The 26,902-nt window shown below is 28.5% G+C and overlaps 2 protein-coding genes and 1 long non-coding RNA gene across 4 annotated transcripts; all 3 read left to right on the top strand.

Annotated features, from left to right (window-relative positions):
- The first annotated feature begins 846 nt into the window (after positions 1 to 846).
- Positions 847 to 1,612, top strand: LOC126833054 (uncharacterized). Its single transcript, XR_007684833.1, has 4 exons — positions 847 to 935; positions 1,022 to 1,045; positions 1,243 to 1,268; positions 1,340 to 1,612. It is a non-coding gene; the product is annotated as an uncharacterized LOC126833054 (long non-coding RNA).
- Positions 1,613 to 3,832: 2,220 nt separating this feature from the next.
- Positions 3,833 to 14,382, top strand: LOC126833056 (uncharacterized). 2 transcript variants are annotated; one of them, XM_050564178.1, is made up of 21 exons: positions 3,835 to 4,042; positions 5,569 to 5,640; positions 5,945 to 6,205; positions 6,892 to 7,091; positions 7,518 to 7,662; positions 8,217 to 8,285; positions 8,673 to 8,792; positions 8,865 to 9,005; positions 9,073 to 9,210; positions 9,294 to 9,430; positions 10,125 to 10,311; positions 10,386 to 10,459; positions 10,527 to 10,749; positions 10,971 to 11,092; positions 11,336 to 11,522; positions 11,606 to 11,745; positions 11,824 to 11,989; positions 12,751 to 12,992; positions 13,081 to 13,153; positions 13,240 to 13,451; positions 13,682 to 14,382. In XM_050564178.1, exons 1-21 carry the CDS (start codon positions 3,937 to 3,939, stop codon positions 13,823 to 13,825), a joined length of 3,159 nt encoding a protein of 1,052 aa, XP_050420135.1. In that variant the 5' UTR covers positions 3,835 to 3,936; the 3' UTR covers positions 13,826 to 14,382. The 2 variants fall into 2 exon arrangements, 1 of the variants encoding a protein (XP_050420135.1); XR_007684834.1 differs by lacking the exons at positions 13,081 to 13,153; positions 13,240 to 13,451; positions 13,682 to 14,382 and having other exon boundaries at positions 3,833 to 4,042; positions 11,824 to 12,106; positions 12,751 to 12,873.
- A 1,257-nt stretch (positions 14,383 to 15,639) lies between these two features.
- On the top strand, positions 15,640 to 25,965 carry LOC126833055 (uncharacterized). The gene is made up of 22 exons (XM_050564177.1): positions 15,640 to 15,820; positions 15,958 to 16,023; positions 16,186 to 16,242; positions 16,371 to 16,583; positions 17,500 to 17,765; positions 18,518 to 18,662; positions 18,801 to 18,872; positions 20,330 to 20,455; positions 20,530 to 20,670; positions 20,749 to 20,886; positions 20,950 to 21,095; positions 21,260 to 21,461; positions 21,551 to 21,624; positions 21,793 to 22,015; positions 22,155 to 22,276; positions 23,124 to 23,313; positions 23,392 to 23,531; positions 23,634 to 23,799; positions 23,883 to 24,124; positions 24,202 to 24,274; positions 24,362 to 24,573; positions 25,299 to 25,965. The coding sequence occupies exons 1-22, from the start codon at positions 15,715 to 15,717 to the stop codon at positions 25,434 to 25,436; spliced, it is 3,258 nt and encodes a 1,085-aa protein (XP_050420134.1). The 5' UTR covers positions 15,640 to 15,714; the 3' UTR covers positions 25,437 to 25,965.
- Positions 25,966 to 26,902: the final 937 nt, after the last annotated feature.

Below are 26,902 nucleotides of genomic sequence, written 5' to 3'. Positions count from 1 at the left end.
TTAAAACGCCTAATATATACTAAGTTATTGGTTGACCTAACCTAACCTAACCAATCACTCGGTATAAGTAATACAAATTATTTAAAATTGTTATGTATGTATCATCATCATCAAGCTTAACGGCCCCTTTAAGACACAACGCTGCCATCATGAGATAATGGTTTATAGACGAATTCGCTGTCCGGGACGGGTCGTCTTTCCGTCGCCATTATATATATATATTAAGACTTCATCATACTTTATATTATTTTTCATTTTTAAAAATAATTTAAAGAAATATATCTTAATTTCAGATTGTGAAAGTCGTGAGTATACTAAACTTGTATTAGTATTTATTACTAATTTAATCATTTATTATTAAAAATTATTTTTAAAAAAAAACATTTGTTTTATTTTCAGTTTGGGGTGAGTATATTAAATTTATTATACTGTTATTAAATTTAATCATTTATTATTAAAACATACACATTTTAAAATTGTTTTCTTTAAAAAGTTTTATTTTTATTTTAGGATGTAGCTGTGAGTACACTAAACTTATTTTACTTTTATCAAGTTTCATCATTTATTATTAAAAATTATTTTAAAAAAACTTTTGTTTTTATTTCAGGTTGTGCAGGTGAGTACACCCAACTTGTTTTACTTTTATAAAATTTCATTATTTATAGGGTACAGGGAAAGAACCAGCAAAGTCACTTTTTAAAAATGACAATTTTTTGTTATAAAAATCGTTTTGATACAAAACGAATCTGTTCTTTATTTTTCAGCACGATTATAAACAAAAATATACATTTTTTTAAAAGTTTTAAGTACTTCTTTAACATTTTAAAAAATTTTTTAGCATTACTTAAACATGTTTTTCTTAGATTAGATTATAATATTTTAACTTTTATAATATTTTTAAAAAACATTTTATTTAATTTCAGATGTTGATGATTGTGAGTATACTAAAATTATTGTACTTTTATCGAATGTAATTATTTTTTATTAAATAATGTTAAAAAAACATTTGTTTTAATTTTAGGGTGTTTACAATGTCAAGATGTACGTAAGTATACTAAACTTATTTTACTTCAATCAAATTAAATAATTCATTGTTACAAATATTTTGTTTTAATTTCATTGATTTCGTGTGAGTATATTAAAATGCTTGTACTTTTATGAAATTTTATCATTTATTTAAAAAAAAAATTAAAGGAAAAAGTAGCTAAAAGCATTTAAATCCTATTGATACGATATTTTCAGCCGGGTGCTGCAGGTGATATTGAGCTGTGAGTAATTACTATAATTTGTATATAACTAATATTTGTTTGTGTTATAATTTCATACTTTTTAACTACAGAATGCTGTCCGTAATTCATCTTCAAGCAATTTAAAAATTAATATTTCAATTATAAAATAATACACATTGTAATTATGACTATTTAATTCATACCTTGCGTATTGATATTACTTGTTTAAAGGTATAATTTTTTATGTGTTACACGAATTATTTATGTTTGAAAAATATGTTATGAATAAACTGTTTAAATGTAATAAGTTGCAAACAATTTAATTTCCATTAAAATGTATTTACACTTAACAATATAAAATTGTATTTGAATGTAATATTCAATTGACCACAGAATATAATATACTTATACATAATCTATTATACTTCATTTATATTTATATTTTATTATATTCATTAAATTCAATTCAATGATTATTCATTTCATTTTGCTTTTTTTTTTTTATGTCTTATTAAAGTAATCCGATGACAGATCACACATTACCTTCCTGACTAAAACTAATGCAGAACAAATAAAATGTGTTTTTTCCAGAAATTTTCCGGTGAGAATAACTTAATAAAAAAACTCTGTGTGTAATGGGACACGCGATTGATGTGAAACTTAGATCTTATGTTATACATATATTAACACAGATTTTTCTTGATAATCGATCAATGAATAGAAGAAATCAATTCTATCAAGTCTTCCCATGACTTGTGGCGTCCCCGAATGGAGTTATCGGCGTTAAACGGCAGCTCAGTATAAAGTGGCTGGCACGCCTCGAGTTTCTCCCCTTGGTCCATTCACTTTCCACAAACTACATAGGCAATATTTTAGAAAAGTGATAATAATTTTTAAAAATCGTTTTTAAATGATAAATTAGACATTCAGATATTTTTGAAATTCAAACAAAATATAACAAAACGTTGGAAGCTATAATCAAGTTAATAGAGTCTAGCAGAAACCAAGACAAAGCAGAACCCAGACCGATAGCTTATTTTTTTTCTTATTTTAAATGCTATTTAAATAGACATTATACGTAATGTATCATATTTCCCAACTAATTGGCTATTGTGGTTATTGTGAGTTAATTATCAAACTTATGTCTTGTGCGAAAAAGGCACTGCTGCGCTTAGACCATCGATATTGACATATTCTATGGTTAATTTAACATTTTTTTATGCGTACCATGGAATTTATTCGAGATGGCGAGTAAAAATATATTCAGTCGACTCCCAATTCCAAATGCATTAAGATAACATTCAAGAAAAGGGCAGTGATAGAAAAAGACCAGGAGGTATAGGAAGACAGAAAAAGAGATTGATAGTGGGTTATCAAATTTTTAAAGGAATGAGTAAACTTTTTCTATTTTCGGCTATTTAAAGTACCTCCTGGGCACGATTTCTGTTTAATACACAGAAATAAATGAAACAAATTGTATCAAAAATGCTATTTATTTGCATTGAAACTAACAAAGTCGAAAAACTGTCGTCATATTCTTTTTAATTGGGAAAACACAATAAATCAAATAACGCTATAATGTCACACGATTTAATGCAAATATATAAACTATAAGGATATCTAACTTCATACTGTACTGAACTATTATAATATCCTGAACAGTTCATATATAGAAACTTTTAATTGAGATGAAATCGCTTTCAGATTCAACAAAATTGCTAGCTTTGTAAAATTGCTTACTGTGCTAGTTTACATTGCGTTTGGTTTGTACTGATGTTGATCTATTTATACTATAAATATTTTATATTTTTTTTTTTCATAATTGATGTGCTGGTTTAAACTGTCTGAATATGATTGAATTATACTGTACTACACTTTTGTTGTATCTACTGTTTTTTTTTTACTCTGATAACTTTTAATGGTTCTGTTTTTTACAGAAATACCTACATCAAATATTGCTTTAAAATAGGCTGCAGTTTATTATATTTAACAGTAAAATGTATCACGCTTTTGTTATTACTTATTAGTATACGAAAACATCACGTGTTGGTGTACCGAGTGCTTACCAAAGTTATCCTAGAATTCTTTTCTTTATTTAAGAATTTCTGACATATTATTAAGGTGATTTCTAACATTTTTGTAAAACTATTATAATTGTAACAACCCGTTTTAAATTAATTATATTACATAATATATAACATGATTTTTAATTAGCAACCCATATAAACGATTGTTTTTTTTTAAATACAATATCGTGTTACACAAAAAATAATTACTGTTGGAATAATAACTAATATTTTATACAACCAGTTATGAAGTATAGGTACCTGCAATAATAATAATGTAGTTTTTCCTTATGATATGTAATCAAGGAGAAAGGGGGGTGAAATGTTTAATGGAATTTGTTTTGGAAACTCAGGTCTTTTTATGACAAAAACCCTATACTACAATTATTAGAACCAAGAGTGAAATAATTGTTCTAGATAGCCCCAATCACGCTGTATAGCACCAAAGAAAACTAATCATAAGTAGATAATTTAATAGCATAATATACCTGAACGCTATATTTAGATAATTACTATTACAAAGTACAGTACCAAGTCAAGTTAAAACTCTACATAAAACAGTTATTTCTCAGTACTGTTGTCTAATTAGACACAGCATATGGACTAGTAGCTAACAATATTTGTATTCATAAAACAGTAAAATGATTTTTTTAAGTTTTTTAATCGTCGTATTTGCAATTTTAACAATATATTTTGGCACTTCTTCTGCGGCTATTTTGAGTTCAGAGTTGAAATCACACACGTCAGGTATTATTTTTTTTCATAATAAATTATAATAATACAATTAGTTAGTAATATATTATTATTATTATTTATTTTACTGAAATATTTTATATTATATTTTCTCTTTTATTAAAAAAAAAAAAAAATACTTTTATTACCATTGATAAAACGTTTGAATGTAAACATAGTAGTCACTTTTTTGTTATGGGACTTTACTGGTGGTACATATAAGTCTTTGTAATTTTAATGCTACAAATCGAATTTGTGTACAAAATAAACAAAATGGGTGCCAGAACATTGCCTTTGGGAACGCCATAATTAATGAAGCGCTTTTGCCTATAACATAATTTATTCTAACCATTTGTTTCCTTTTTAATAAGTAACCTTTAAATTAAATAAGACTATTATTACTTATTCAAAAACAAGGTAGTATTCGTATTATGGTTCCTGTATAAAAACCTTTAGCTAAATCTAAGAAAACGGCTATCACTTTGTTACTGTTATCTAGTTCATTGCTTTTTCTGTGCCTATACCAGGTCAAAAACCAAATTGATTTTTTAGATAAAAGTTTGTTATCTTCTAGAAATGTAATTAGTCTTAATTTAATTTTTTTTTTTTACAGTTTTTTAGAAAAATTACTTAGCAAGGAGATTCAGCCTATAATTATACATATAATTGTACATTTTATTACATTTAAATTACTGATAATGAACCTTTATATGTATGAAAAAAAAAAGTTATTTTGTAACTGGAATTTATTTCCGTAATAAAGAAATATTATTATTATTATTATATACAAATATATGATAATGATTTTTTTGGTGCAGATTCTAAACAAATGTCGGGGTATTAATAGGAACATTTATTTTATTTTAAGAAGATCCTGTAATTAATTTATTATTTTTATTGATTCAAATACTCTAAGAGAAATTTCATATATGTTTCAACTATGGTGCAGATATACTTTTTATTCGTCCATTGAACCCTCTTTCTAATACAGCATTAATATTTTTTGTTAAAAACGTTTTCCGTAAAACAAATTTGGTGTATAGTTTATACTATAAATATGTAATGAATTTTGGTTTATTGAAACAAGTAAGGGATATAAAAGAAATAAAATGGGTTAGAGAAATAAGTTTTATAGTTTGAGATAAACTAAAAAAACCAAGTGTAGTTTTCCCCTTTATTACTACAAATTTTTGAGAATATTGTATATATTATAGTTCCATTCTAGATCTTCCTTAAATATGTACATTTTTTATGTTTATCTCAATTTGAAAGGAGCAAAGGTGAATTTTTTAATTTTTAGCCACATTAAAGTACCTATTAGATAAAATGTTCGATCTATAGAGTTGCTAGAACTGAAAGAAATCAGTTTAGCGGTTTAAAAGATAGATCGTTTAAAGACACAAAACTAAAAATAAAACACATCATTGTTAATACAATACCTTCTCTACTCCGCATCGAAGCTAATAATACATAACTTTACATACATTATACAAACGTCAACCAATTTATAACAATACATATGTTTTTATTTTATTATATAGGTAATAATTATGATATCACTGCTATTTACAAGTTAAAGAAAACCAACGATACAAACTGTCACGTAATTGATGGTAAGTATTTATACATATAAAACTACAAAATATGTTTATGCATTCATAAATAAAATTACAAATAATTAAGTTAACCGTTTAGATATGATTAATACTACAATAATGCTAAACTTTCATTATTTGTTGTTAAATTTGCAGTAAATCAAATTGATTAAAAGTACTTAGAAATGTTTTATACATTTTTTGATATTTTTAAATGACAACGTCCAAAATTCTTATTATAAATAATTTAGACATAACTAAAAAACATTTTATTCAATATTCAAATATTCAATATTATTTAATATATTATAACTTTTTTAAGGCCTTTTTGTCAGTTGTCGTCCCCATATCAATCAGTATGAAGTTGAAATTAAATTGGGAAAGAATGCTATTGGTATGCCAATTGCATACGACGGAGAAGTGTTGAACTTTAGAAACAAAGATTTCGAGTTTATTGCAGACGGAAGTAATGAAAATATGTACAAATACATAAAAGATGACAGAAAATATTATTGGTTAATGGACCATAGTCAAATTTCTGACAGCGAGTATGATGAAGACATTGGGCCCAGTTCATTGTCAAGTAATAAACAGTAATAGCTGTATTAATAACTAAAAATGTTCAACTATTTAAGTTTTAAATACGTAGGTTTCTTAGAAAGAATTGTTATTCACATTTTACAGCAATGTTAATTTTTTTTTTGTCAAGTTTAAACAGTAGTCTAGAGGCATTAATAGGAGAGGACTTAAGGGGTCTATTTTTATATAATTTATCATATTATCTATATATATATTATTATAGTTTAACAAAACTTTACTTTATTTATAAGAATAATACTTTTTTATGTGTGTTTACATGTTTCTGTTATGTTCTCTAAAATATCAAGTATACAACATAGCCATACATTATATAATGAGCATCACAGGTATAATTCTACACTATAAAGAAGACACATAAAGAATTCGGGCCCACGGGTAAAGTTTACCGTTGATCGAAACATAAAGATGTATTAAAAATAAAAATAAAATAATAACTTAATTTTAAAACCAAAACCTTCTCAGCGCCACATTGGAGCTAAAATTGTGATTTTTAATTTAGAGATAAGTGATATTTTGAAACTTTTGAACAGAACTCATTAAATATACCATTATTTTGTTAGGGACATTCTATAAATTGTAATCAGACCTTGATACATAACACCGCTAGTTTTAGTATGGTTTGTTAGTATATATCTTATAGTTTTAGTATCTACATATTATAATTTTTAGGTACTCCTTACACATTTGCATCAATTACAAATACAGGCGATGAGATATTAAGTATAAACTGGAAATCCAGCCACACGACTCAAGTATGCATATCAGTATCATACGTGCTAAAAAATATTTATTACTGTACAATGTCATTAGAAATTATTGATAAAGATGATTTAAGTGTGGTAGTTTCTTATTCATTAGAACAAACAAACGTAAGTGTGATTAAATTTATATTTATTTTAATTAGATTTAAACAACATTTTCTACATTTTAAATTAATGGTTCTAATACAACAGGGTAGTTTTATAGCACTGTGTTATTTATGTGGCATTTGTTTTATCATGTAATACATAGAACTGAATCTCTAACAATAGTATTTTTTTTTTCTGTTAGATAATAATTTTATTTTCATTTTTTTTTTAAATATCTTCCATTACCGATCTCGATTCCGAGGTAAAAAAGATATTTAAAGTAACATTGAAGCATACAATAAATGAAAACTAGATTAATTTAGTGAACTAAATTAATGTAAATTTATATTTAATATTAAGTTTACTAATCTAATTAAACATATATTAGCTCTAATTAGATAGGATATGTTATATTGCACAGTGTACACATACTAATTAATTTTTCAGGAAAATTTAAAAACTTTAGTATTTCGTACAAACGAAACATTTTGGAAGAATGTGGAATACGAATTGCGACTTCATATTCATAACAGTTTCCAAGTAGATAAATGTATTGGATTAAAGAGAATAGTCCAATGCCTCAAACCAAATGGTAAATAATCTAGGTTGGCCTTTAGCCGTAAATGGGTATTTTCTTCTACTTTTTTTTCAATCTAACTCCTTTAAGTGGTTTCAATATGTATAACAACAAGTTTTAAGCCTATTTATAAGTAACAAGTATACTACATTACTACTACAGCATAGTAATACTTATATAATATAGTATATTATACTATAACATAGTGTAATTTAGTTTATTTTTAACATGTTGGCCGTCGAGTTAGCTGTAAGTTACTTTTGGACTACATAATCAATTAGCTAAGAAAATATTATATTTATCAAGAAAAGTATAGAGCAAGAGTTGTTTTAAATTAATTTTTCTATAAGTAATAATGTATTGGTGTTCTTATAAAAAAATAAAGCAAGATTAACCAAACACTAATAAGAATGGTTATAATGACAAGTACTTTTCCAAAAATAAGGAACACCAAATTTTTGGTTTTGAAATGTACATTCATAAACAATCTCCATTTAGTTTTATTTAGACGAAATAAAATTATGTATACAATTAACAAATATTAATTATTTTTTTTTACTTTTATGCAGAATACGAAGAAGTGTATACTGGTATTCCTATGAAAACGGTTCCATCACAACCAGGAATTTATCCTTTTGGTATAGCACAGTATATAAAAATAATATACATTGTACTATTGAGTATATATTGTATGATATAATGTACAATATATACTCAAGATTGTACCCATAACTATTAAATTTGTGTTGAATAATCGAGCTGAGCAGTGACCGAATTAAAAATCCCTAGACACATGTTTTAGAGCAAGTCTGACTTATCAAATAAAAAACCAGCCCTAACAACAATAATTGCATTATAATATTCTGAAACATGCTTTGCATAAAGAAATTTTCTTTAAATCGCACTTTTAATGAGATTAAGCAGCTTTTATTGATTTACTTGAACAAAGCTCAGTGTAAATTATATCAATAATTTGAATTACTTTTTACAACAATAGAATAATATTAAGGAATACATTTTTGTAGAAGGTCGAACAAACCTTAATTTTCACGCGGCCACAGAACAAACATGTAATAATGGAGGCATATATGTAAATAATAAATGCGCCTGTCCACCTGGCTTTAGAGGAGACAATTGCACAAAAGGTAAATAAATGAGAAATTGTATTTACTATAAATTAATGACATTTTTATTTTCATAATTTTTACATAATTAAGCATGTGGACCGAATAAATACGGTAAAGACTGTTCCGGGATGTGTTCAACGAAGGAAGAGGAGTGCAAAGGAATGATAATGTGTACTGACTTTTTCAAATGCGAATGCTCTACTGGATACACCGGAGAATTTTGTGAATACGGTAATATTATGATTAGGTGATTTTATTCTAAAAGTACATACAAACAATTAATATGCCATTATTTTAGAATGTCCTCGGGGTTATTATGGATTCGGCTGTAAGCAAACGTGTTCCGAAAATTGTCTTTCTGGTGAATGTAATATATTCACTGGTACTTGTACTAAAGGATGCAAAAATGGTTATATAATGCCCAATTGCATAGAAAGTAATTGACATTATATTTACACAAGTTTTTGCAACAATTTGCATGAAATACTAGTGGTATGGGTTGTTGTTATTTGTTTTCAGGATACCCATGGCTATTGACGGCTCCTAAATTAATATCATCTGACATGGACTCTATGACTTTGAATTTAGACTTATCTCAAGACAATATTGGTGGGGGACGAGAGAAAAAACCTACATACTACCAAATAATGTATAAGGTATTTTTTTTTAATTTTAACGATTTATAAATGTCGAATATAATTTTTTTTTTATAAGCATTACATATTTTATAGTACTTGTTGTTTTCTACGAGCATTCACAAATATAGTATTAAAAAGGTTGTTCGAGATTTTGAGCTAAACTAGATAATAATATTTAGAAGCATGATAATGTTTTTAGGATTTGTTAGGGGAGAGGAGTAGAGAAATAAACAAATATTGAATTACCATTATGAATAAACTATTTAGTAAACGAATATTTCTTAGTTAATACAGAAATATTTTTTAAAAAATTTTAATTTTGAGTTTGATAGTATATTTTAAATTAATTGATCTGCGAATTTTATTAAGATATGTAAGGGTGTGCAGTAATTTCATAAAATTATTTTCTTAGCAAAACAAATAAAGCCCATAGAAATACATATAATTAAGACATATCTACATATTTATTCAGATTGTTGTTAAAAATTATTACATATTATGAAAACAAATAGACTTATAATTATTTTTTCTCATTTTTCTTTTATATTTTTGGATCCATCCAGACAACACTACAACAATTACATTTAAGCCCTGCCAAAAAAAAAACAATTTAAATATAATAGTCGCTACTCAAACGGCTTTTGGAGTATATATAACAAATATGTTGTTAAATATGGTAAACATTTTTTTTATATTTACTATTTCATATAAGGCTGATTCGAGTGAATCAGAATTTCAATATACAGATATGAAAAATATGAGAAAGGAGAAAAATATAACAGAAATCATAGATGGGTTGAAACTCGGTACGTTATACATAGTAGGTGCGGTATTGATTTCGGAAGACGGTAATTTCAACGAAGAAATAAAAACGTCTCTTTATGCAACGACTTGTGAAGGTGTGTTACATTTAGACGACCAATTAGTACTACCTATGTTGAACATTAACCAAAAATTCGTTTATATTATTTAGAGCCTAAGAACATAAGCTATGAACTGAAATTGTCCAATAACGAACTCAACTCGATAAGCGCAACTTGGAAAAAGGTAATTTTTTATTATACTAATTAATAAATATATTAATAATATTAATTAATTGCGTTTGATTAAACAGCATAACCGACGAAGCGAAAACGAATGCAAAATTAACTACTACAATTTAACTCTATTTTTAAACGACAAAACTGTGTCTGAAAACAAATTAGGAATAGATTCAAACGTTTATAATTTCACAAAATTAATACCAGGTTATTTATACACTGTTCAAATTAAAGCACACACAGCTTTAGGCTTAATTGAGTCAAAAGAAATGGCTCACATGAGCACTAAACCTCATGGTAAATATGTTATTGATTTACAGACCTACATTTATTATGTTATAAATAAATAATTAAAACGTTATTATATGATGATAATAATTATGCATTTAAAAAGTATTATAACCACAACTTAATATCATTTTTTTATAAAAAAAAATGTTTTTAATAGCCTTTTATTGGGATTTAAACAATATTATAATTTATATAAAGTTTTATTTATTTAAAATTTAACAATGCAGGTGACATTATGTTAACAAATATCGTAGGCAAAGTAGACGATTTTAACAAAAGCATCCGTTTGAAATGGGAACTGGTCGATTCAAACATGAAAGCACCGTTGGCCTACACTATTAAGTACAAGGTACAGCTGTTTAAAATATATGTTTTTTCATTCTATTTCCGGAAGCTTCGATAGAACTCCCATTCTATTTGGGTCCATAACTATTAGTACTAATGGCGGTTATTAGACTTTAAATTCTAAAATAGTTAAGACAATGCCTGAAAATGATTGTTTAGAAGTGATTTCATTTATTTAACCATCGAATAAATGCAAGTATTTGACACTTTTACATAATATATTTTAATTTACGTACTATATTAATAGGCCAACAGATATTTCAGTTGTTCTCGCCGTATCGTGGAAAGCAACTGGACAATTGTTAACGTATACAATCGATTTGAATACGAAATCTTGGACTTGGTACCTAACACACAATATATAGTAAACGTCGAGCCCAGTATTAATTCGGAATCTCAGGAGAATACTATTTTCGTTAAGACGCCACTTTCGAGTAAAAAAAAAAAAAGAGTTGCACGAAACGTATATTACAGTTTAATTATTTAATATTGTAACGAGATGGCCACTGTTTTACAGCACCAAACTTAGCGCCTGTCATGAACGAAAACCAATCTATATACGTGACTAATCAAACTGCAAAGTTCAAGTGGAATTTCGATAAAAACGATTGCACTAAACTCAACGGATTTTTTTCCGGATACCATTTAATACTGAAGGCGTGTATCCACAATTTTTCGCACCCTATTAAAAAAATAAAACAATTAACCGTTGGAATTTACTAATATTTTATTTAGAATTTAAATTATGATACGGAAACGGTAAACGACACCAAAAAGAATACAGTGGAATACGTTGACCTCGATCCAGACACAAATTACGAAATTCAAATTTACATTACAACCAACAATGGATTCGATCCAAATTATATGCTATCGGTACCGTTTAAAACGAAATCGAAATGTAAGATGATCCAAACAGATTGTAAATTAATGCGTAACAAAATTAGCTAACGGCCATGTAACAATGATATCAACGCATATTATTAATGTTCAATGACACGGTTTGACGAAATTTAGGGTGAGTTTGATCCAAAGGATGAAACCTACCTTGTCCGATAGTTTTTTTACGAGAAATCCAAATCTGCCTTTTCAATTGAAGACCTTGGGGCAACAACAAGACATGCCCTTTTTTTAAATTTTTTTTTTTTTCAAAATGTTTTAAAACCCAAACATTTTTTTTCAAAATATTCTAAAAATTTTTTTTTTTAGAATTTAAAACGTTTTGAAAAAAAAAAATGTTTTTAAAAAAGGACATGTCTTGTTGTTGCCTCAAGGTCTTCAATTATTGTCCTAGCACGTTTCTGAGAAAATAAATGTTAAAGTCGGATAAATCATAGAATAACTCTGTTTAGGGTTTTCCCGAATTTAACATTTATTTGCTCAGCTACTTGACGGTATAGGAACTAGTGATGGGAAATATTCGAATATTCGGGATTCGAATCCTTCGAATATTCAAATAGTAATAATAATTAATTTACAAATATTTTTTTTTCAACTATTCGAATATTCGAATCTTTAAAAATTAGGTATTCGAATCCGACTATTCGAATCCAAATTACAACACTAATAGGAACATTACATACTTGTAAAAAAATTAATTTTATGCCTTTTTTTTATTATTAAAGATAATATTTTGTATCCAAAACACATTTTCTTTTTCAGTTTTATCGCCAGTAGACGATTTAACTGTTTACAAAAAAGATTCTAGACACAGAGCAGTATCGCTCCGTTGGGGATACCCCGAAGACGCTGACGTGCAAGGCTTTATGATCACAATAACTAAAGACAACGTTTTAACTACTTTCAAGGAAATCCGCGCAAATAAAGAAAAATGTACAGGTTGGCCGAACTTTTACTGTACGACCGTATCAAGTTTGATGCCTAAAGACCAGTATACTTTTATGGTATAATTTGATTCTTGATTTTTTTTATAATTATTTATTGAATTATTATTAGTTGTATTTTATTTGGATATCATATTTTGTATTAAAGGTGAAAGCTGTGTCGGAAGACTACCCCGAAGGAGGTCTGCCAGCTTCAGTCAGCTGCAACTTTATAGATGGGTGTAAGTGTTATTCGCAACTATTTCCAAAGTCAAGTTCTTAAAGTTGCGCCAATCAATTAGTCACTTTTCTTATGAATAATTTTCAGTTTCAGACGAGCCCGGTAACCTAAGAGCTACTCGTGTAGGCTCAAATAACATCACATTGGAATGGGACATTCCGTGGATTTTCAACGGTGTTCTGAAATCGTTCATTGTGAACATGGAAGAAATTACAGCTTTAGACATGGAAACTTGTTGTGCCAGTCTTCCCGATGTAGAAATAAATGTAACACAAGAAATACCGACTTACAACTGCACTGTAAGTTCATCTTTTGAAACGTTTAACTGTTGAAATTTACCGTGTTCTGGAAATACACCTGATACTGTTAATAAACAATAGCAGCAATAGCTATTTACACTAAAAGTCTACAACTAAACTACTCGAACCAATGTCAATCTTAAACGTTGGCATATCTTTTGTTGCCAGTTCAGTAAAAAGCATAGCTTAAACGTTGTATTGCAAAAGTAATTTGAATTCATATATTTCAGTTAACCAACCTAAAATCCGGTTCCACATACTCGATCGGTGTTTTGTCGAAGACCTCGTGGTATGGACAAGCCAATCGAATTTTCGTGACAACGTTGGCAAACTCTACACGAGAAATTTCAACCACGACGGAGATGGCTCTATGAGATGATTTATCACTCGATGAAACCTTACAATAATCTAATTTAATAATACAATATGTACATTAAATTCGTTCAGTTAGACGAACTATCTATATTTTACTAAATATATGTTTTTTATGGTCTAATTGAAATAATCTTTTATTGTATACTTCAATATGAATTGCTGATGTTTTGGCTTCGACTCGTAGCTAAAAAGGTATTTAATCTACAATGATGTGTGTTATTTGTGTCTGTTAACTTTTTTTTTCACTGGACCAATTTACTCGAGTAGCGCCTCAATAATGTATCCGAAAACTATTGTAGACAAAACGATTTTTTTTTAATTATTAAAAAAATGTATCATCAGGCCAGTAAAAAGTTAAGGAGATGTATGATAAGCAAGAAAAAAAAAATGAATTTTGCAAAAAAAAAATATTATACACCAGACTTAAAAAGTTCTTTTATCTTCCTACTACCAGATCCAATTTCACTAAAAATGTACCTCTCATTCGTATGATGGGAATTTTTAACTATTTATGATTTATATTATTCTTGTTAAGGCCACACCTCTCAATATTACCTTTTTATTATGTATATTTTTTGTTGTTTTGTTTTGCTTTGTTTCGTTTTCTTTTGGTTGATTTGTGTATTTTAAATATCACTACATATATATATATATATATATATATATTATTGTCTAATTTATAAAAAGCCGTTTGGTGTAAATTACTATAAATAAAATAAAAAATAAAAAAAAAACTTGTTTAGAGTGCAGCTGACGTCAACAACAACAAAGGTCAACGACTAATAATAATATGTTATTAATCAAAAAACAAATCCGATCAACAGCAGTGCGCTATGTTTCTTATCGTTTTTTAATTTAATAGTTTTGTGTTTAAACAAAAATGGTAATTGGCAAAGATTTGTTTTGGTTCCAATCATCGGCTTTAACCATTTAAGCACAACCAAAAAACATCAATCACTAAAACTTTGCATAAAAAGTGAAATAAAGAAAAAATGTCTATCCCTTTAAAAGGAAAGGCTTTATGTTATTTTTGTGATTTGACAATGTTTATCGTTGGTACTATGTTTAAAAATATTCCATACGAATATGAAACTAACTCAACTATTTAACAGTTTTTAAAAAAGTTTTAAAGCATTGTAATTCTAAGTTGAAAAATATGTACATTTTTTTGGTGCTTTTCTCGATTTTTAAGAGGAAGGACAAATGGATGATTTTTTTTTAAATCATGGCCCAACAAACTATCTTTTAGGTAAAATGCTAACAGTTATAATCGAGTTCAGTTGAACAGAGAGATTACCATTGAGTTAAAATTACTCAATAATATTACTTATAACTATACTACTAAATTTTATGGAAAAATGCTCTTTTTCTCAAAAAATAATTAGACTTTATAGTTTTTCTTCTTGAAAACATTTTTGTTTATGCTATTTTACAATATTAAAAAATTACTAAATACTTACCTTTTTTTTGTATTTTCCAGAGCTTTATCAACTTTTGAAATTTAAATGGTAACCTATACACTAAATTAACTATAAGTAAAAATAATTAGCTGAAATTTTAACTGATAAGGGCCTCCAAAAAAAAAAAAACCTACAAAAGTGCCATTTAAGAGAAAAAGAATTTCTTACGTTTAATTGATCACCCTGTACAGAATAATATATTATTGTTGTGATGTAATTTTAGGAAAACAAGTGCTAGTGGAAACTAATCTAATCGAATGGTAATGGTTCTAAATAGGATTATATTAATAGTAGGTTCTGTACAAAGTACAGAATAAAAGCAAACGAAAACTCCACAACATTGTTTTTGTAGTAATTTTAAGCTAAACATAGCATATATTATACATTAGTAGTTTATTCATTTCATTCGAATAAACACATAAAACGGTATGATGAAATTAAGTACCAAAAACATTGTTGTATTTTTAGTTATAATAGTTTCTAGTTATTCTTCTGCGGATATTTTAAATTCAGACCTAAAATCTCATAAATCAAGTATTTATTTTCATAATGTAATAAAACTTAATACTATTTTGTGGTCGATGTAGTAAATATTTAAATATATTACGTATAAACAATTAACCAACATTTTTACAAAACTCATTACAAAGTATGATTATATAATTGTTTAGATACTCATTATGACATTACAGTGATTGCCAAGTTAAGGAAAATATCGGAAGCGAGATATTATTGCCGTAAGTAATTCAATTTAGATTTACTAAGTTTAATTTTATTTATAAATACAACAATTTCAAAATAGATAATTTACAATTATTTCACTTTTACCAAATACAGTCGATATTTTATGAAATATTGAAGGTGGGTTTTATTAAAATGAATGTCTTTCTTTTTTCTAGATAATCCAAGAGATAGGAGTTACCCAGATTTTTATAATCACCATTACAAAAATGAAAGTAAGAAACGCAATATAAAACTTACCAAAATTTAACCAACAAATAAAAAAACGTAGAAATTATTTTTGATTATTTGATAATAAAAACCATCTAATTATTTAGATTTTTTTGTTATGTATATTTTCAAGGTTTTTGGAATGATATTTGTTATGAAGTCAAAATTCATTTAAGAAAAAATGCTATTGGTTTACCAATAACATACGATGGAGCAATTTTGAAGTTGGGAAATAGAAATCTCGAGTTTATTGCCAATGACCATTCTTACTTCATGTATGTAGGTAATGACAAAATGTCCAATTGGGAGTATGTCCGTGGGGAAATTGAAATGGTCTATGACGATGGTAAGTGATAACTGATAAGTAATAATAGATGTTTCAATGTTTTACAATGTTTTTTTTTATTAATCACATAATATTGACATCTACCCATTTGGATGTTTTTTATGCTCAGCTGACATTGTCAATTCGTTTAAACTGTTATCAATTGACAAATAAATAATAGTTGTTTTAACTATACTTTCAAGTAAATACATAATGTATAAAACTGTATACTTTGGTAATATAACATTTGATTAGCGAATTTAACCAGTTTTACCTAATTGATAGTTTTTACATGATTTACTAATTTCTTGTAACCAAGGTAGATTTATAAATTCACTTTGCCTATAATCACAGCGAATCGGGCTTCGAATGGTTATCCAAAAATACTTTTTGTTAGCTAAAAATTGGAAAGGTTTTCTTTATAAACATCTTTACTATTTTTTTTTTAATTACTAAAGAAAATGAATATTTGTATTTAAATAAATATTTATTTATTTAAAAAAAATTAAAAACATAATTATAATCTTAAGATATAATTGTACAGCGAGTGTATATCTTTGTGGGGTATTCTCTGTACAGTGACCTGTGGTGCATTAAGCTTCACAGTCTTTGGGGAAGGGGAAGGAATCTCACCGTAATGTTACAAAATATGGTCCACATGAGTTTGTTGAGATATTTTGAGGAGTCTAAAATTAACAAATGATATATTGCTATAGGCTTCAGAGCGTTGTTTAGTATATATATGTAGGTACAAACGTATTACAATGTCTCACTCTACAAAATAATTTGCCACCAAAAAAACATTCAAGTAAAAAATGGTGAGCCTATTTCCTTATTTCAATAAGCGATTCAACGGTTCAGAGTTCAAACGACATAAAGAGGTGTCAGGTAGTCTCTTCCTAATTGCACCACTGAATATAGATATTCAAAATTATAGTGTACGGTCGGCACTCCTACGAATACAACCATACACAAATGGCGCAGCATATTATGTCTTCCTCGTTGAGAACTGATTACGAATATTTAACACTTCGTAATGTTAACTCTGAGTCATTCAACATAAACTGGACATCAAATCATATGGTTCAAGGATGTGTATCAATATCTTACGTGTTAAAAGACATAAATTCCTGTTCAATGACAATGGATATTATTAGAAAAAATGATTCGAATCCAATTGCTTCACATACTTTTGTACAGACGGTGAGTTAAATTGTAATATTAAATCAAATGTAAATGTACATGATGGTGTATGATGTAGTTTTAGTGTGTGAAAGTCCGGAAAAATTGGGTGAGAGACTTGAAGAGTGGAGGGAAGCGCTTGATTTTGGAAAAAGTTATAGGGTAAGACAGGTAATGCAGATGGGTGATGATGATGTGTGTGAGGTTGTTAGGTTCAAGTTCTTAGCAACGTTATATGGGTTGGAATGTTGGGCAGTAGACAAGAAAGCAGTGAGAGGTGTTATGAATATGAATGTAGAGGGAAAGAGATGATGAGGAAGGACGAAGAAAAGATGGGTAGGTGGAATAGAGAGTGATATGGGGATAGCTGGGGTGATTAAACGAGATGTAGGAGATCGAGCTCTATGGAGGTGTAGGATTAGGGTGGCCGACCCAATGTAGTTGGGAGTGTAAGGCGAAGGCGAAGAAGAAGAAATAAAATATAAATGTTTAAACGTTCAACCCGTTCAGGTCATCCTCACTCTTCAGAAATCTGACTAGATACCTAGTTAAAAACTAGTTTGTTGTATTGATGTAATAATACATTTTATTTTAAAACTACCTACATAATGCATTCGAACAGAATTTGTCTATTACCTAGTCGGTTTCTTGTATTTTAAGTTCAAATTGAAATTAAAGTGCAATTTCAATCGTAAATTTTTTTTATAATTTTAAGAAATTAATAAACACATAAATTATCACTATAATACTATTCCACTGTATTACATTTTCAGGAGAATTTACAAACATTAGTTTTACGTTTAAATGAATCATTTTGGAAAAATGTAGAATACGAATTGCGATTGAATTTATACACTAATTATAATAAAGAAAATTGTATTGGATTGAAGAGAATAGCACAATGTCCCGAATCAAACGGTAAGCCCTTTTCAAATGTAATAAACCGGATTTAAAAAAATTGAAAAGGCAATATTTGTTTAGATAAAAACTTTAATTTTTAACAAAATTAAATGGTTGTGCCCTTGCCATTTATAATAGTTATACTTTTATGTGCAGATTATGAAGAGGTGTATTCTGTTTTTCCGTTGCAAAAATTTCCATCAGAAGTCAAGGTTTACGCAGCTTTTGGTAAAGTACATTGTTTAAATAAAACTAATACTATATACAGCTACTTAACTTTTAATTCTATAATACAAAATATCGGAAAAAAGTAATTTTCTTGAAAAAATGTCCATTCGTAGGGTTTTCATTAGCTTGTTATGGAGTGGGCACTAGAAAGGAAATCTATTCTGCGCATCTTCTTACCGAAGTCCTATTTCCAATTAGCCTTATCTCGCTAATTTTTTACTGAGTCTAATAGCTATGTGTATTTAAGAGTCCTGAGGCCCTTGTTAATTTCAGCATCTTTTTAAACCTATTTATTTGATTTTGTTCTTTCTGGGAAAAGGTTTGCCAAAGATAAATTCCCTCTAAGGAGCCACAGTTAGAAAGTAAAGGGTGTGACGTTTACTTCGCTTCTCTAATATTCCTACCTAATGGTGATTCTGTAATCCCCTATGTATGTAATTGTTTAAGCATAAGTCAGCGACCTGTTAATAGTTCAACCAATGTACTCATTTGGTTTCTGTTTGTATTTTTAAGATCCTCCAGTAATATACCAAGATGTTTCATAAAAATCTTCGATTGTCTAGACATCACTAGACGCTTTCATATTTTTTTATGCTTCAGTTTTTTTTTGTAGTATCTTTAGAGTTTGTTCTGAGAGTTCTGCCACTGGTTCTGGACCGATGTAAGTTGTTTTAACTCCTTTTTTAGGAAATCAGATTTTTCTTACCTACTTCCGGTACTCCGCAGTATCTTAATACTACGCCAGCTTTACTTATTCCTCTTTTTATTCCTCGCCACGGGTTTCTAAGTTGTTGAGCATTCAAAGACCATCTTTGAAATCACTTAAGATCATGCTCACTGCTTTTAGAGCTGCTTGACTATCGGTAAGGATGGTGATGTTCCTTTCTTCGACTATTATGAACTTGTATTTGCTGAATTAGTTTCTTGTCTAGAATAACATTTGAGTATTTTATTTCTGACTTGAAACTAAATCTTGTTCGCTAAGTTTTAAAGGATTTTAGTATTGTCAATTCCTAATATTTCTCTTGTGAATATAATTACCTTAGATTTGCTTGGGCTTACAACTAGACCGTACTTATTGTACCACCGTACACAGTATTTAGGCATTTCTAAGGCAAGTTCAAAATGGTTTTCAGGCATAACAATTCTGGAAACATACCCATCACGCCACTATAGTCCAATCATCTACATAGTTCTGAGCATAACATTTTTCGTTCAGGTCTCGCATAAAATAGCCTAAGACAATTTAGCGATATGGGATACCCTATTAGGTTATGCAAAGCTACGTGGAGGTTTTTAAAGAAGTAAAATATGTATTACAATATTATATAAATATAATTTATTGTATATGACAATGGTTTTTAATCTACCTATTTACAGTACACCATAAAATTTTTACAGTAGACCATATTTAAAACGTTAACTATAATATTTAGTAATTCAATTAACTTTTATAGAATATTTTAGTAATCGCTACGACGTTGAAATGATGTCGAAAACAGAAACCTGTAGTAATGGGGGATTATATAGAAATTACGACTGTGTTTGCCCACCTGGTTTTAAAGGAGATAATTGCACATATGGTAAATTAATAAAAATCAATTTTGCCCTAATAATAATTAATAACTTTGTAATATTGTACATAATATGTTACAAGCGTGTGGTCCAAATAAATACGGCGACGATTGTTTCGGGTTGTGTTCAATGAAGACAGAATTTTGCAAAGGAATGATAATGTGTACTAAAGATTTCAACTGTCAGTGTTCCACTGGATACTCAGGAAAACTATGTGAAGATGGTAGCATACACGATATTATATTTAACAGCTTGACTTTTAAAGTACAACATTGGGTAACACAGAAATGTCATGTTTCAGAATGTCTATCAGGATATTATGGGTTTGGCTGTAAGCAAAAGTGTTCTGAAAATTGCATTTCTGACCAGTGTAATATATTCTCGGGCGTTTGTACTAAAGGATGTGAAAATGGCTTTATGATGCCTAACTGTTTAGAAAGTATTTAAATTGTTTACTAACGCTTAAAAATATCAGTAATATTACGATCACACGTTTTTTCAGAGTATCCATGGTTTAATGTTGCTCCCAAATTAGTGTCTTCTGATACACATTCTATGGTTTTGAGTCTAGACTTATCTCGTAGCAATATTAATGGATTGAAAACATACTACAGTAACGACGCTATGTACTACCAAATAATGTATAAGGTATTTTTTTAAGACCGGTTGTGACGGCAACTAAATAACTAAGTGATATTCAATGGTAGAATAATTTTTTAATAAATACATTTTATTATGTAAATATTCTCAATAGTTAAAAACACACTTTTTAAATAAAATAAAAATCTAATTAACTTTTTTCTTTATTTAAGTCTCACTTGAATGAAACAGATTTTCAATATACAGATATAAAAAACGTTAAATTGAGAGATTTATATCAAACGAAAATCACGGAAGTCATCGATGGATTAAAAGTGGCGACCACTTATACAGTTGGTGCTATATTTATTTCAAAAGACGGAAATTTTAATGAAGAAGATGTTATAAAAGCTCAGTACAGTACAACGTGTGACGGTAACAAAGACTATATTTTATGCATAATAATATTAAATCTTAGAAAAAAATATAGTTGAAAATCACATCAGTACAACTATATTATTTAGAATCTAACAACATTACATATGAGCTGAAATTATCCAATGATGATCCATATACTATTACCGCTACTTGGAAAAAGGTAAATTTAGTCATATATTGTCGTTATTAAAATATAATAATTGACCTTTCTACGAGCCAATCTAGTTTACTATAAAACTAGTCTAGTTTTGTGCACTATTTTCACTATTTATAATTTAGAATTAAATTAGGGTTATTGAATATTAAATTAAAATGTACAATTTATAAGCAACATTTGAGAAGTGAAAACGAATGCAAAATCGACTACTACCAATTAACGTTAATGTTGAATCAAAGTGTGGTGTCTGAAAACAAAATAAATGGAGATTCGAATAGTTTTAATTTCACGAATCTGATACCTGGGTATCTTTACACTGTCCAAATAAAAGCGCATTCAGCTAACTCGTTAACTCAGTTGATAGAAGTGAATCAAATCGTCACTAAGCCACATGGTAAACAGTTTATTTTACAAAACAATTATCAAAAGTTGGATCAATTTTTTTTTTATGCAAAATAAATATCAGATTATAATATGATAATATACGTGTATTATGTATAACCGAGAAAATAAATTCATGTTTATTTATGCAGGCGTCGTTTCGCTGAGAAATATCAATGGCCAAATAGACAATGTCAATAAAAGTATTCGGTTGACTTGGGAACTAGTTGATCCTTTAATGAGAGTACCATTGACTTACGTCATTAAATACAGAGTAACGTAATATTTGTATTTATAATTGTAATATTTTAGTTATGTTAAACCAACCGTTCAATGTCAAACAATAGAAGCAGCTATATTTTCAGTATGAATGAAAATTGCACATGCAAACATAATCATCCGCAGAATATTTCAATCCAAGAAAATGTTGACACATTCATTCGATTCTATATTATTTAGTTTTAATCTAATGAAACGCATAGATAAACAACGCAAAATGTGTTTTCTGTCAACACATTTAAAATCACATTAAACGGGTTCCTTGAAATTGGTTCTACAAAATGGGCTTTTATACAAACTCTATAGTCACTACATAACTTACACAACAACAGAGATGGGCAGGATTATTAATCCCGGATCGCAGGATTATTTTTTAATTAATCAATGTAATCCAGGATTGCTTGTATTAAAAATAATCAGTTATTCCAATACGTCCGATCGATGGATTACAAATAAACCAATATGGATTATGAATTAACAATTAATCCAGGATTACAGGGTTAATGATTTTGTTAAATTTTGTAAGATCAATTAATTTTGTTATTATTGCAACAAACTTATTATTACCAGTTTATTATAATTGTTTACCTCTATAATCTGAAAAATAGCATGCCATACCACAATCAGTTTAATATTTTACATTTCTAATTTTAATAATCCGTAATCCATACTGGATTAACCAGTAAATTACTGAAATAAATGTAACCCAATTTTTTTTTATGAATCCCTGACTACGATTAGGGTACCTAATCCCTTTGTACTCGATTACGGATTGTAATCCATTTCGCCCATCTCTGCACAATGGCATACCTGATTATTAATATAAACTAAAAATTCTAAAGGTAAACAGATATCTCAGTTGTTCTCGGCACGTTGTCGAAAGTAATTGGACGAGTGTTAACGTTTACGATCGAATGGAATACGACATATTGGACCTAATACCGAACACACAGTATATAATAAACGTCGAGTCCAGCACATCCGGTACAGAATCATACGAGAATTCAATTTTCATTGTAACACCATCTTCGAGTAAACACTAGATTCATATCATTGTGGTGTTTAATTGGGATACAAATCTACCTAAACTGTGTCCTCCTTACATTACAGTACCGAGTTTAGCACCCGTCATGGACGAAAATCATCCTTTGTATCTGACAAATCAAACGGCGACGATTAGTTGGACGTTCGATAAAAATGAATGCATTAAGCTTAACGGATTTTTTTCGGGATATCATTTAGTGCTGAAGGCACGTATACATTTTTTAGCCGTGCAAAAACAACTACCGTTAAACTATACACTAGAGCATGATAATTTGTTTGGTATTTTAAATGGCTATATTTCGTTGTAGAATTTAAAAGACGGTACACAAAGTTTGAACCACACAAAGAAGAGTACGGTCGAGTACGTCGACCTTAATCCGGACACAAATTACGAGATTCGGGTTTATATTAAAACCAACAATGGTTTTAATCCAGACTGCATGCTGTTCATACCGTTCATAACCAAATCCAAATGTAAGTAAAACGTATAAGAAAGTGATAGTAATTCTTTGCTATAGTTTTAGTTTGTACAGTTATTAATGCACACTTACTTTTAGTTTTAGCAGCCGTAGACGATTTAACTGTTTACAAAAAAGATTCAAAACAAAGAACAATATCTCTTCGTTGGAGATACCAAGACAACACTGAGGTTCAAGGTTTTATAATCACGATCACCAAAGACGCAATTCCATCAACTTTAAAGGAAATTCGAGCCGACAAAGACAAATGTACGGGTTGGCCAAATTATTACTGCGCGACCATTTCAAATTTAATGCCAAAGGACCAATACACTTTCAAGGTATCGTTTATAATCTTAAATTTTGTTTTCTGGTGTTTCAATAAAATAATATTGCATTTTGATATTTCCGAATTAAGATTAGAGCCAAATCACATGATTATCCAGAAGGAGGGTTGCCAGCGTCTGTGAGCTGTAACTTCATAGATGGATGTAGGTATTTCCTAGTCATAATATTCTAATAGGTATTTTTTGATATTTCATTTGAGACATGCCGTTTTTAATACGGATACTCATTAGTTTCAGACGAGCCTGGTAACTTAAGAGCCACACTTATCGGCTCAAACAACATCACATTGGAATGGGACATTCCGTGGATTTTAAACGGCGTTCTAAAATCGTTCATTGTGAACACTGAAGAAATTACAGCTTTAGACATGGAAACCTGTTGTGCCAGCCTTCCTGCTGTATACATAAATGTAACGCACGAGATTCCAACTTATAACTGCACGGTAAGACGCCAAAACTTCAAAATTCTTTCTAACAATTTTCCACTAATTTCGTTCTAAATAATAGTAGATATTTTGATAATTAATTGTCATAAAGTTATGAGCTAATGACTAAAACAATAAAATTATAATCAGAATGGCAGAGTTAAGTAGGTGTATCCATAAATAAATTTGATTATACCGTGAAAGTCAATATTGAAGCTAAATATATTATGTGGGGCTAGAAGGTCATAGATAAAAAAAATCCAAATAAAACACCGTTTCATGGAGTTGAGTAAGACTTTAGACTTTCCATGTCTAAAAACTTGTTGTGTCACTCTTTCCAATATTGAGATCAATGTAATCCAAAGAAATTCCATCTTATAACTGCATGGTAAATTTGTTATGTGAAATTTCGTTTATTTCTAAATAAAGAAAAATAAAATCGACATCTTATTGGATTACAATTAGTAGTTTAAAATGTAAATTGTAGTTCAACTATAAAATTACATTACTCTTTCCTCATCTGCTATTTATTTATATTTTGTACTGATACTCATATGTAATGGGACCTTCGTTTTTATAAATGAAGTTTTGGATATTATAGTTACTTTTAATTTAAAGGTTATATATATTTTTTTGTTACTTACGGATTTCATTCAAACCAATAAAATATTTAATAATTTCTTTGATTTAAATTTATTTTATACTTGATGTTTACTTTTGCTAACTCGAAAAATGTTTTCCAGTTAACCGACTTAAAACCAGGCTCTACGTACTCGATTGGGGTATTATCAAAGACTTCCTGGTACGGACAAGCAAAACGAATTTTTGTGACTACGTTGCCAACTTCTACACCAGAAACAGTGACTAAAATATTAGTTTAGTAAAAATTGTTGTATGTTCTTTAAAATTATTCTCGAGCTAATTATAAGTATCATTATAATACAAATTAATATCAATAAGAGGTGGCAAAAGCGAACGTGTATTTGAACCAGAATGAAAAATTGTACATACGTACTAATAATTAATTAAAGTTTTTGTTTTTAATTAAAATAAATAAAACATTTTTCGACAAAATAATCTAGTTCATTACTTTAGCTTTGAATTTAAAATTTAAATACAAAATTATAAACCAGTATATTGCGTCCGTTGCTTTAACTATTATTTTATAAACTTAGACACAATAAGTTCCACAAATTTGTGATTTTCTTGTTTCTCGATTGTTTTTTAGCATGGGACATTAGTCGTCGCCGTCATGCAAACGTTTGGCTAGAATATAATATAGGTACCTAACTAAGACTATACCTACTATCATCATAAATCGCAAGATTATAGATCAGAAACAATCACTATTCAGGAGCCAGCAGGCTAAAGCATGTCCTATGTTTTATCATTTTAGCCGTTAGGATTTAAGTAGACTGTAACTATTTTTAAAAGAATTATATTAAAACAGTATTTTACTAAAACAAATTTTAGTCTAATTTTTGAGAGTGCATCCTAAAAGAAAAATAATTACAGTTATGAATATGTTTAAAAAAAAAATATAAAAATAATTAAAAGCACTGTACTTGGTTTGGACTGTACAGGTTTAAACTATGCTTGGTTTTTTTTATTGTAAGTGTAAGATTTTTGGTTTCTTAATTTTACATAATGTGAAAATGAGACATGCCCATGTTTTTCATAACAATTTATAACATTTTAACAAAGGAATACAATCCATACAATTTACATCATGAGCCTTATATGGGAAAATGTATACAAGGCATAGAAGTTAACAAAATAAACAAATTGTAAATATTGAAAAATATCTTTTTCATTCCATCCAGATCCTAATCACATAATAAGGGTTGTAAATAGTGGTTTAGGGCTGTAGTGATATTTACATTGTGGCCATTCTGATCTTTCTTTAGTCCATAACCCCACTTCAATCCTACTTTCATGAGTAACATTGTTTTTTTTATTTGTATTGCTTAATACTTGGCCAGTTTCTGAATGGGGCATAAAAAAAAGTTTTAAATCCCCTCTTAAAAAAAGTCAGCCTATCAAAGTGGTGATATCTACATTGTGGCCAAGTTTGTGTTAGCAATAAAAAAAATAGTGTTGCTCATGAAAGTAGGAGTGAAGTGAGGTTATGGACTATAGTAAGGGCAGCACTTGGCCAAATTATTATTATTAGAAAAACTACAACTTGTAATTATTTTAAGAGAACATGACAGTCCGTGGGCTTAGGGCCTATGAATGGCTTAATCAGATGTTTGTATGAAGGTAATGCAACGGTCAAAAGTAATTTAATTAATAATTATCATTATACTAATTACTAATGTCTAATATAAACTAGGTATTTCAGAAT

Source organism: Adelges cooleyi, unplaced genomic scaffold, assembly GCF_023614345.1.
Source record: "Adelges cooleyi isolate 19-005CV unplaced genomic scaffold, UGA_ACOO_1.1 ACOO_flye_CR_arks_rails_tigmint_CR_PRNA_168, whole genome shotgun sequence".
NCBI lineage: Eukaryota > Metazoa > Arthropoda > Insecta > Hemiptera > Adelgidae > Adelges > Adelges cooleyi.
This window is presented reverse-complemented; position numbering and strand designations above follow the sequence as displayed.

What these genes read in the sequence shown, in the direction of transcription:
- LOC126833056 (XM_050564178.1), top strand. Translation starts at nt 3,937, where the DNA reads ATGATTTTTTTAAGTTTTTTAATCGTCGTATTTGCAATTTTAACAATA. An exon ending in CCAATGCCTCAAACCAAATG is followed by an intron (nt 7,663 to 8,216) that starts GTAAATAATCTA and finishes ACTTTTATGCAG; the next exon opens with AATACGAAGAAGTGTATACT. An exon ending in GATACCATTTAATACTGAAG is followed by an intron (nt 11,746 to 11,823) that starts GCGTGTATCCAC and finishes TATTTTATTTAG; the next exon opens with AATTTAAATTATGATACGGA.
- LOC126833055 (XM_050564177.1), top strand. Translation starts at nt 15,715, where the DNA reads ATGATGAAATTAAGTACCAAAAACATTGTTGTATTTTTAGTTATAATA. An exon ending in TCACCATTACAAAAATGAAA is followed by an intron (nt 16,243 to 16,370) that starts GTAAGAAACGCA and finishes TATATTTTCAAG; the next exon opens with GTTTTTGGAATGATATTTGT. An exon ending in GTTCATAACCAAATCCAAAT is followed by an intron (nt 23,800 to 23,882) that starts GTAAGTAAAACG and finishes ACTTACTTTTAG; the next exon opens with TTTTAGCAGCCGTAGACGAT.